This window comes from Myxocyprinus asiaticus, chromosome 26 (genome assembly GCF_019703515.2).
Source record: "Myxocyprinus asiaticus isolate MX2 ecotype Aquarium Trade chromosome 26, UBuf_Myxa_2, whole genome shotgun sequence".
In the NCBI taxonomy this organism is placed as follows: Eukaryota; Metazoa; Chordata; class Actinopteri; order Cypriniformes; family Catostomidae; genus Myxocyprinus; species Myxocyprinus asiaticus.
Genome location: NC_059369.1, coordinates 40,480,874 through 40,493,501, shown reverse-complemented (window position 1 = coordinate 40,493,501; position 12,628 = coordinate 40,480,874). Strand labels below are relative to the sequence as shown.

The window sequence follows — 12,628 nt, the reverse complement described above, 5'->3', positions numbered from 1 at the left end:
TGTGTGTGTGTGTGTGTGTGTACAGGTTTAACCTCCATTGTGGGGACCAAATGTACCCACAAGGATAGTAAAACCTGAGATCACCTACACTGTGGGGACCAGCCAACGGTCCTCACGAGGGAAATGGCTTAGTAAACATAATAAACAATGTTTTTTTTGAAAATGTAAAAATGCAAAAAGGTTTCTGTGAGGGTTAGGTTTAGGGGTAGGGTTAGGGGATAGAAATTATCATTAGATCCGTATAAAATCAATAGGTGTCTATGGAAAGTCCCCACGATGATATAAAACAAAATGTGTGTGTGTGTGTGTGTGTGTGTGTGTGTGTGTGTGTGTGTGTGTGTGTGTGTTTTGGGGTTGGGTCTGTTGAGTTCAGGTGAGTTGATCTGTCCACCCTGATGTGTGTACGGTTTCAGCTATTTTGACCGATATATCGACTGAAAGTTGTATTTCTCTCTAAGAAAGATGGCCTTGAATGGGGGATTTGGTCATATTTAACTTCAAATCAATATAAAAAATATTCCATTATATTTTGCATAAAGAAAATAAAGCCTAAATTTAGGACCATTAAGATTTTTGCGGTGCAGCATTATTTTTAGGACACATAAGCACGTTTGACCCTCTAATTCTCATTACCGTAACAAGTCTGGATGTTTTACTTGTACTGTTGTTTTCAGTGATAATTCTCATTGCCTCTCATTTTTCTCTTTGGAAGGCAGTACCAAGGGAGTACTACTATGATATATAAATATTTTGCAATTTAATATGTTTGGGTTTTCTTTTTCCATTTTGTGGTAATAAGAATACCATTACCACAACATGACCATCTTTTTGCACATTGTGGTACTCAGAATTGATGGGTTAAATGTGTGCTATATTTTCAATGATGACTCTCATTACAGTAACACTGTAATGTATTATACATTATTTACTGTATTATAGTATTTTTGATTTTTTGAAATTTAAATAAGTGGAAATTAAAGGCAATACCAAGGGAGTCCTACTATTATGTATAAATACAATTTAAATACTATTATTATTATTTTTTTACGTTGCGCTATTGAGAATATCATAAGGACAATATGTTTTGCATTTCAGAAATGAGAATTGGGTGTTAAAATGCTCGTAATGTTTTCAACTAGGACTCATTACCGTAATGTTTTTTTTTTCTCTCACTATATTATAGTAAAAAGATGTTGTTGTACACTGGTTTTGGAAATTAAAATCAGCGAAAATTAAAGTCCATGCCAAGAGAGTCCTACAGTGCTATGATGTATAAAGACTGAATTTGAATAAAAATTTTTTTTTCACATTATAGTAGTAAAAAAGTTTATTAATGACCATCTTTTTCGCATTGCGGTGATAAGAACTGGGGGGAAACTGTTATGAAATTAATGTCAGAATGTAAAAAATCTTAATGGTCCTTAAAACTGGCTTTATTTTCTATATGGGAAGTATAATCTTTTGTTTCTTTTGATTTTGGAGGAAAATGGGACCACAACATTTTCTTGAGAGGTTGTTTTGTGTCACAGTTTTCCCTGCTCAGTACTATTTTTGTACTGCTTACTGGAGTTAAACCAGTGTTTTTTAAAGCAATAATAAGCTGCAAGAGGTTGTGATTTTACAACAGTTATACACAAAGTGCCTAATTTCCACCCTTAACTATGGTAAAATCGTTGTACCGTACAACCTCAAGTGCCTTGTTGCTTTCATTAAATGGCAACAACAGCAAAAAATTTAATTCTATGATTATTTGCTCACCATTCCAACCCATGTAAATCCAAACCCATGTGCTATTATTTTTTTAATGGAAAACAAAAGGAGACATATTCACATATCTTCACGCAGGATTTTTCCATACAACGACAGTTCAGTGACCACCGTCAATGATTCATCAATGATCCATTTTTGAATATGAACACAGATGTGAATGAGATCTGAGGACATATCACAGTTCTGTGATCTGCTACCGTACAGCTACCGAAGTACTATAATATTGCACTATAAATGTGCTGTCACACATACACTACTGGTCAAAAGTTTTTTCACATTTTAGAATAATAGTAAAGTCATCAAAACTATGGAATAACATAAATGGAACTATGGGAATTATGTTGTGACTAAACAAAATCCAAAATAAATCAAAACTGTGTTATATTTGAGCATCTTCAAAGTAGTCACCCTTTGCCTAGAATTGTCAAACATGTACTCTTGACATTTTCTCAACCAACTTCTTGAGGTATCACCCTGGGATGCTTTTTAAACAGTATTGACGGAGTTCCCATCTGTGTTGGGCACTTGTTGGCTACTTTTCTTTATTATTTGGTCCAAGTCATCAATTTCAAAAAAAATTTTTTTTTGTTTTATTAAATTTTAGTTTTATAATGAAATAAATTAATATGGTGGCACAATTATATTTTTGTCTACAAAACTAATTTCAAACATTTAAGCATACGCCTTCAGATCAAAAGATTTTTAAGATCATGAGAAACATTTCAGTCAAGTGTTTCAAAACTTTTGACCGGTAGTGTACATTCTCACAGCAAAATTCCGGGGGCGAAGATGGCATGGGTGGACGTTGAGCACGCGTGAAACCAGCAAAAATGTAACTGTCAAACAGACTTTTTAATGCTGCACTTTATGCTCACTGAGACTTAAGTTAAAAAGAGTTCGGTTAAAAACTCACCGCTAAAATTATATTCTTTTCCATCATGAATATTCAGTGTAGCTGTTTACGAAGCACCGCCCACACAGAGGTCACTGCCAAACCAAGTAGCTCCTGGTTGGTCAACGCGGCAATTTCTTTAACTCGAAACGAAATCAGTGCAAAGAAATTCTTCGCCACAGGAAGACGCTCGAAATTCATGTTCGTGCAGATTCCCATTGGGATGACTGTATTTCGCCCGCAGGATTTCACCATGCAAAGGTATGTGTGACCACGCCTTAAGACTTTTTATGGTGTTTTTGGTCTTTTTAGGAGCTTGACAGTCATGGTCACTATGAACTGCTGTTGAATGGCAAAAAATTGCGTGAATGTTTTTCAAGGATTCTCCTTTTTCATAAATGCTCCTTTTCGGGTGAACTATTCCTTTAAAAGCCACCAACCTTTAATACATTGTTAAATGATTGCAGCAAATAATTTTGCCACAAAGTAATATTGTTTATCCTAAGGGACCGTGCACACTTAATGCATCCTTGCACTAAAAGAAGCATGATGCAGCACCACAAATAGAGCTGAACGCAGGTGTCTCGAGACACATTTTTAACTTAAAAACTGCATCTAAAAAAATGTGGTGCTCCTCCGCGAGACACTGAAAAATCAGCAAGATGCAGCGCAGCACTCAAAGACACCCGTCTAGCATGTTTACAAAGGAAAACATTTTAAAAAAACAGTGCGGACGGACGCAAAACTAAGTTGGTGTGAACAGCCCCTAACTATTAGCTGTTTATGATTGCCAAGCTACCTGATGCATTAATGGTACACTCAGTAACTTTTTGGTTTGTTTCATCTTGGGCTTTACTGACACCTAGCGAGTATGGCTCATCCAATCAGATTTTTGTACCGGCACTATCTGTTTTTAGTCGTTAAGTTTGTACATGCTCATAAAATGTTTACCTGAATAGAAGGGTGTGTTTCAGTGTTTGTGTTTTGTTAATCTGTCTCTCCCGGATTTCATACATTTAATGCTGTGTCAAGTTCCAAATCTCCTGCACTTGTAGGACATCGTGATCTTGATTTTGCACACTTATGTACTTGTGTTGCATACTTGTGTGAGTGTGTGTGATCACAGATCATCACATCATTCACTCGCTATAATGGGCACATTCCCCTCTAACACATTACAGTTCCCACACACACACACACACACACCATGACACACTCACCTCACAACACATCTGTGCACCTGCTAGCAGCCCCTAACAGGCTTCCATTTCTGCTGTGTGGCCGAGGTGTGAGGGGGAAAGGTTTGATATTTAACCCTTTTTCTCTTGTTTTGTTCTTTTCTTCCTTTATATTCCTTCTGTCTCCCTGACTAACATCGGATAATGCCACTAGAGTCTTCAGGGGAAAGCCGACTTTTTCTCAAACACACACACTCAATCAGAGAGGGTACACAAAAATATAAGCTGGTTACCGTGCGTCCAAGTCAACCAGACTTGTGTCTGGAAACCTTTTAGTTCGTGGTAAAGATTTGAGTATTCCACTGGGAAAGTAACCCAAACTAATTCCAGCGAATCACAGCATCTGAAAAATATCATGTGGCCTACCAGCCCAGACTCACAATGGAAACGTCACTCTAGCAATGTTTTCCCGCATACCACCAAAACGTCTCTCAATAACTAACATGCATAATGCAACAATCACATTAGCCATAAGCAAGGTAGCATATGTGGCACAACACGACAAGTCGTAAATAAAAAGTAACACAAGATTAACTGACAGTAACATAATCGAATACGTACATTAAAAGCCAAGGTTTTATCATTATAAACACAACCAAATCAGGAGAAAAGCCACAATCACACACATTCGAAGATTGTGGTTTATCCGACACTTTACGTAATCCTCCGAAACGTGGCCTGCACGTGAGACTGTAGGGCCTACATATTTCAAGTCTTGTTTGGGTGTGTGCGTGTCTGTGTTGTATTTTCTATTTATTTGTTGTAGGGGAGGGTTTATTTGGTTTGTTTTGGCAGATTATTGTGCTAGAGACGTTCAGTCTGTGCATGTACATGTTTCTCATTTGCTGTCTCTCTGTCTGTCTCTCAGTAAGAACAGGCTGTCTTCCACCATGAACCCGGTGTACAGTCCAGTGCAGCCGGGAAACCCGTATGGAAATCCCAAGAATATGGCATACACAGGTATGTGAGAAATAACAACACACACAAACACACAAATAAGACAACACAAAATCAGACATATTTTCATAATCTTTCGAAGTCTTTGGTGAATTCACTTTTTTGCTGAAGTGACCAAGGTCTTGTGGGCAGGGAAAAATAATATTAATCAATACTATCATGTCCTAAATTTTTGTGCACACCCACTTTATACAATCCAATCAAATCCCAGTGGAAGGGTACACACACATACTGTATAAGCTGTGTAATCCCAGTGGAAAGTCCTGCCTTATATTATTTCCCCCTGAATATTCTGTTTTATCCTGAAATACAGTGGCAAGAAAAGTATGTGAACCCTTTGGAATTACCTACATTTACGTATAAATTTGTCTTAAAATCTGGTTTGACCTTCATCTATGTTACAATAATGAACAAACACAATCTGTTTTAACTAATAACACACAAATTATTGTATTGTTATTGTACATATTAAATACATCATTCAAACATTCACAATGTGGGTTGGAAAACGTATGTGAACCCCTAGTCTAATGACGTTAATATTAGAGTAAGGAGTTGGCAAACTTGGCATCCGATTAATGAAACGAGATTGGAGGTGTGGGTTAGAGCTACTTTGACTTATAAAAAGCACTTAAACATTTTCAGTTTGCTATTCAGAAGAAGCATCTGCTGACGTGGACCATGCCTCGTAAAAAAAAAAAAAAAAAAGGAGATCTCAGAAGACCTACAATCAACAATTGTTGCTTTGAAGAGCTTAGATATTCATCTGTCCACAGTTAGAAAAATTGTCTATAAGAGACGATTTAGTACTGTGGCTACTCTCCCTAGAATTGGTCGTCCAGTCAAGATGACTCAGAAGGGCACACTGCAGAATGCGCAGTGAGGTAAAAAGAACCCTAGAGTGACAGCTAAAGACTTGAAGGAATCATTGGAACTGGTTAACATCTCTGTTCATGAGTCTACTATATGGAAAACATTAAACAGTCATGGTGTCCATGGGTACACTTACTTTTTCCACAGTACTGTGAATGTTTAATGGGATGTGTTCAATAAAGACATGAAAGATTATAATTGTTTGTGTGTTGTCAACCTAAGCACATTTGTGTTTTATTTATACTTGTGACTTTGATGAAGATGAGATCACATTTTATGACCAGTTAATGCAGAAAACCAGCTAATTCCAAAGGGTTCACATCCTTTATCTTGCCATTGTACATCACATTATGGACGTTAAAGGAATGTTCTGGGTTTGTAAGGTGCGCTCATTTGTGGCATAATGTTGATTACTACAAAAATTATTTCGACTAGTCCCTTGTTTATTTTTCAAAAAGCAAAAATTGCGGTTACAGTGAGGCATTTACAATGGAAGTGAATGGAGCCAGTCCATAAACATTAAAATACACACTCAAAAGCATAGCCACAAGACATAAACATTATATGCGTTAACATGATTTTAGTGTGATAAATGAAGTCATGACAATGTAGTTGGAATATTGGCTATGACTTTACACAGATAAGGTTAATAATTGATTTTATCACATTCAAATCATGTTAACACATATAATATATGTCCTGTGGCTCTAGTATGTAATTGAACATTTATGGACTGTTTTTTGCCAGATGAGTCTAAATTATTTTTGTGGTAATCAACATTATGTTACAAATGCTGTTGACTGAGCTTAACTTCATCTTTATTAATACCAATACTGAAACGGAACAGTGTGGCTGACATAATGCAGATACAAAATACAATTCAGAACAAGTAACAACAAATGACATGTTCACAAAATTGTTGAAATACAATGAGCACTTATAAGACAGTATTTACTCATATTTCGCTGAAACAAAGTTGATATTATGATATCATATAAGTATGATAAACAGATATAGTTGTTTATCCTTTGACAAGGCTATAATACTTCAGTTAACATGAATGCAAACCTCACCTCCTAATTTTATTCTGTTAGTGTGCGTCTATGCATGTAAAACTGTGTGTTTGTGTGCATCCGCGTGTCACTCATGGCAGGTGTTTGTCTGCCGCCATGGCAACCGTTGGCTCATATTTGATGTGCTCTTATTGAAGGGATTTTCTGTGTCAATAGAGACTGTTTACACTGCAACATCTCCTCTCCACTCTCCTCCCCCATCTTTCAGTCTTTCCTCACTTTTTCTTTCTTTCCCTGCAATTACCCAGAGGAGATTTTTCTCTTTCATAGCTCTGGAGACTTCAATTATTTTCATTTACATATCAATTTTGTCTCAAGACGTTTCTCCTAATATTAGGGCTGTCAATCCATGACATTTTTTTTTTATCTAATTCATTACATGATGTGCCAATTAATTAATTTAATTAATCGCATAGCAACATTTACTGAGAAAGACCCCCAAATAAAGATAATTGAGTATATTATTATTAAAATAATTATCAATATAAAATAAATGTAATTTAAATTCATATACATTACTTTAGATAAATGTATTGTGGCAGCAGACAAGTCTTTAAAGGTCAAAAGATTGTTGGTTTTATTTCCATATCGTGTAACAGAACACTATTATTGCCCTAATTCCATCTATTTTTAATTTTTGGTCTTTGTACTCATGCGTCAAACAGATGTTTTTGGAGTGTCTCACTTTCCTTCAGTGGTTTTCAGCATCTCTTGTTATAAGTGATTAAACATTAAAATGTCACATATTTATAATTTTCAGAAATATGATTTTCCTATTTCACCTTAATAAGCTGATTAACATTCATGCATCATATTTAACCGTCATGTTTTTCTATTTCAAACTATATATTATTCTTTGTGCAGTGCCGTGTTAATTCATGTTACCATAGTTACAGTGTTTTTGGTATCGCTTTATAATAATTTTATTAATAACTCAATAAAAGAAAGTATATTATATAATGCTTGTCATGAATCTTTGATTTAGACAAAGCTTTGAAATATATGGTTTCATACACTATATTGCCAAAAGTATTCGCTCACCCATCCAAATAATTGAATTCAGGTGTTCCAATCACTTCCATGGCCACAGGTGTATAAAATGAAGCACCTAGGCATGCAGACTGCTTCTACAAACATTTGTGAAAGAATGGGCCGCTCTCAGGAGCTCAGTGAATTCCAGCGTGGTACTGTGATAGGATGCCACCTGTGCAACAAGTCCAGTCGTGAAATTTCCTCGCTACTAAATATTCCACAGTCAACTGTCAGTGGTATTATAACAAAGTGGAAGCGATTGGGAATGACAGCAACTCAGCCACGAAGTGGTAGGCCACGTAAAATGACAGAGCGGGGTCAGCGGATGCTGAGGCGCATAGTGCGCAGAGGTCGCCAACTTTCTGCAGAGTCAATCGCTACAGACCTCCAAAGTTCATGTGGCCTTCAGATTAGCTCAAGAACAGTGCGTAGAGAGCTTCATGGAATGGGTTTCCATGGCCGAGCAGCTGCATCCAAGCCATACATCACCAAGTGCAATGCAAAGCGTCGGATGCAGTGGTGTAAAGCACGCCGCCACTGGACTCTAGAGCAGTGGAGATGCGTTCTCTGGAGTGACGAATCATGCTTCTCCATCTGGCAATCTGATGGACGAGTCTGGGTTTGGCGGTTGCCAGGAGAACGGTACTTGTCTGACTGCATTGTGCCAACTGTGAAGTTTGGTGGAGGGGGGATTATGGTGTGGGGTTGTTTTTCAGGAGCTGGGCTTGGCCCCTTAGTTCCAGTGAAAGGAACTCTGAATGCTTCAGCATACCAAGAGATTTTGGACAATTCCATGCTCCCAACTTTGTGGGAACAGTTTGGGGATGGCCCCTTCCTGTTCCAACATGACTGCGCACCAGTGCACAAAGCAAGGTCCATAAAGACATGGATGAGCGAGTTTGGTGTGGAAGAACTTGACTGGCCTGCACAGAGTCCTGACCTCAACCCGATAGAGCACCTTTGGGATGAATTAGAGCGAAGACTGCGAGCCAGGCCTTCTCGTCCAACATCAGTGTCTGACCTCACAAATGCGCTTCTGGAAGAATGGTCAAAAATTCCCATAAACACACTGCTAAACCTTGTGGAAAGCCTTCCCAGAAGAGTTGAAGCTGTTATAGCTGCAAAGGGTGGGCCGACGTCATATTAAACCCTATGGATTAAGAATGGGATGTCACTTAAGTTCATATGCGTCTAAAGGCAGATGAGCGAATACTTTTGGCAATATAGTGTATATACAATTTAATGATAGCAAATAAGATGTACACAGCATTGCTGAGTTTAAAATAACACTGCATTTTAAAGTAATACATTTTAAACAAATTTACTCAAAATTCACTAAAATCAACTAATCATCCACAGTTATTCTCAGAGTAGCCAAATATCAGCTGATTAATTTGCCTGACCAATAAGCAATAGTCTCCATTTGCTCTCATTCTTAATCTTATTAATGTAGGAGAATCAGTTCAGATTATATTGAGATCTCATTTGTAATTTCGCATTCTATTAGTATAACCATAAGTTCACACTTCACAGACCTGATATTTACTCACACTGACATCATCACTGTTTCTGAGCAAATGTCAAATTCATTACTCAACACATTCTCACACCCAGGGAGACCAGAGGAAGGCCGATTTCCAGAGAGAGAGAGCAGAGAGACCATATAAGATAAAATAAGATACACAGGACACAGTTCAATGCACAAGCAGTTTAGCACATCCTAATAAATGCATTGGAACACAGAAATAAAGAGCATTGAAGAAATGAATTGAATAAAATAATAATTTCCCATTTTAGGGAGATCTGCGGGTGAGTGCACACGCAGGTGGAATAAGCGATGTTTGTATCGCAGGCTGGAAACCCATGTAATCAGATCGTGTCTTTGTGAGTGCTGCTCAACGCATGGATGACTTTTCAGGTCATTTCAGCGGAAAGATGAAGAGATGGGAGGAGGGAGACCGAAGATAAGAGGGAATTCATAGGACACACTGTACTTAAAGAAAAAGAGCAAAAGAGAGAGGTCTTACTGGAATATCACCAGATGATATTTTAAGCTACCGTTTGGTGTCAACTGGATTCTGGAAATTGGTTTTTTTTCATAGGCGATGGAATTTTTCATAATTCCGTTCATCAGTGCACATTATTGAAAAAATATTGCTGAGCAAGTAAGTTAAAGTCAATATATTAATTGCAACTTACCTGAACACATTCAGTTTAATGGTACAGACTTTTGAAGGTAACTCTATCGCCCCCTTGAGTACTGAGGATTGTTACCGCCACAGTAACGCAAGAATGTACTTTTAAGCATGTACAACTAGACCACATGTTGGCCAAGTGCTCGCAAATGCATACTCCTACTTGCATTAAGTATGTTTCTTGCCTCAGGCTACTGTTGTAGGTAATATAGCCCTTCTTAAATCTTTCCATTAGTTAACACAATAATTTAATACTGCTAGTATAATGCATTTGAAATAAGCAATGATACTTTAAAAAAAGAAGCATTAGCATTGGTGTATGTTGAGACATGTGTATCAAAAGTGAATAATAAAGTAAATGATGAAAGATTTCTCATTTTTGGGTGTCCCTTTAAGAAACAAATGATCAAAACAGGTACGCAAAGCTATGCTCTTATGTACATAGAACAATGTAATGGCCAAATTTGTCCTGCATTCTCCAGTGATGTTAAAATGCATCCCATATAGTGAACTGTTCAGAACCGCTGTTCCTGTACAGTCCCTTCCCATGATGCCCTGTGTGTCTGACAGCTCATGCTGTTCAGTATGGGAGACATGCAGAGGGCTTCACACTCATCCAACAGACTCTTATGGAGACAGACGAAACATAATGGAGACCATCTGTGCACATCCTGTTCAATCAAAAGCTCACCTCTCTTGCTCCCACTCTCTCTCCTATAGAGAGTGAGTCATATCTGTATCTCTGCAGAAGTCAACAGCTTACAGTTTAAACAAATGAAAAATGTGTTTCTGTCATTAATTCAGGTCCTGGTCGCATCCCGCTATGTTTTTATAATGTGATGTATTTTCAATATCAGTATTAAATTGGTCATTGGCCGCTCTTCTCTCTAGGTTTTAGTATCTGCATTTAAAACCCATATTGGTCACTAGTCAAAAAGACAACATGAAACAGCATTTGCAATGCATTTTAAGTCTGTAATGTGATGTATTTCAGAGTGAAACAGAATTTCAACAAGAAAAAATTTAGGATTTTATCCACAGGGAGTTGATTTGATAAAAAGTGGGCGTTCAGTAAAAGACCTGAATGTGTGCGAGAGACATTATAGGATGAGACGGGTCACTGGTATTCTTATGAATGAGAGAAATTGTAATGCTAAATTTGGTGGCTCTAGGAATGGAAGTCTCACCTCACAGTTAAAAAAAGCCAATCACCTTTTTGATAGTGACATCACCTGTCAGTTTACTCGAGAGCATGCATGCGTATTAGCTAGAGCAGTCTGAAAAATAAGGACAATTTATCTTACCATTGCTCTCAGATTTAATTGTCAAGTTGAGATATGCAATTTTATCATAATTTTGATCAACCATTTTGGAGATTTTGGTCTTTTCCCATTTGAATAGACAGGAACTGTATCCTGCTTGAATCCGATAGGGACAGAAAATAGCAGTCGAGTGACATGACTTGCCTTAAAGGGACTATGATGTACGCTAAAACAATACCTAAATAGCTATCAGTCTATCACTAATTGTGATGTTGACATTAAACTTGTTTTTACAACCATTTCTAAACTGTTGTCTCTTTGTGGGTTAACAGGTTATCCAGCTGGTTATCCAACAACTGCCCCGACTTACACAGCCAATCTCTATCAGACAGGGAGTCCAGGATACCCACCAGGTGTGTACACATACATACATACATACATACATACACGCAGACTTGCTTACTCAAACAGACCTCTTAACACTCTCCTGTGAAATTTGGAATGATACAAGTCGATAATGTTGAATGTAAATTATGTATATATAAACCCATTTATTCTGTATACCAGGTAAATTGACATTATACTAACACAAATGTAAAGCCCTGTTCACAACGCCAGCAAAATTGTCACTTGATGTTAGTCCTTGTACTGCATGTTGCTAGTAGGCGTTCCCACTGCTGTAGCTCTAACGCTATTGGTGGACTGCACAACTGGCCATAGCCTTTGAAATTCTGATCACAGGTGAGATGGACTGCTTGTTAAACTAATATATCATTTTAATTTGACAAGGAAGCAGTTCTCTTGCCTCTAAAAATTTACATTCTCTAGGGGAGAGTGTTTTTATATAACCTGCAGCGTCATTGCGTCATATTAACGAGAAGAACGATCTATCAATGTTTGAATCAAACTCATTCAGAATGGCGACAGTTTTTTTTTCCACGCATCAATTTTTGTATATCATTGCATGTGGTTACAGACAAATGATACACAACAGTGAAAAACCTCACAACATTATAACTTCTCCTTAAGGCCCGGGTATACTCCATTTTTCACAGTACCCACAGACTGTGCTGATGACGGAATTTGCACCACGCATACTTGTTGTGCTCTGATCAGCAATGCGGACAAAAAAACGTTGGCCCTTAGTCTTGCCTACACTCGACTCCAGTATCTGAGGAAATGAATGACGAGAGCCCCACTGTCTTTACTCTCATTGGTAGTTGCTCCCGAATGTTGCTCGTCATTTGCATTAATTTCCTCAACTCTGTCGTGATGCTTGTGTAATGGGAGCCAGCTGGTAAGTGATAGCTGTACGGTATGTGTAAACCCCACTCCC

At 37.7% G+C, this 12,628-nt stretch overlaps 1 protein-coding gene across 3 annotated transcripts in view; it reads left to right on the top strand.

Annotated features, from left to right (window-relative positions):
* The window catches only part of LOC127416929 (protein FAM168A-like), a 58,813-nt gene that overhangs the window by 32,413 nt on the left and 13,772 nt on the right, over positions 1–12,628 (top strand). For all 3 annotated transcript variants that reach the window (XM_051656534.1, XM_051656533.1, XM_051656532.1), the window contains 2 exons: positions 4,769–4,860; positions 11,625–11,705. In XM_051656534.1, coding sequence (XP_051512494.1) covers positions 4,769–4,860; positions 11,625–11,705 — 173 coding nt within the window. The remainder of the gene's footprint in view (positions 1–4,768; positions 4,861–11,624; positions 11,706–12,628) is intronic.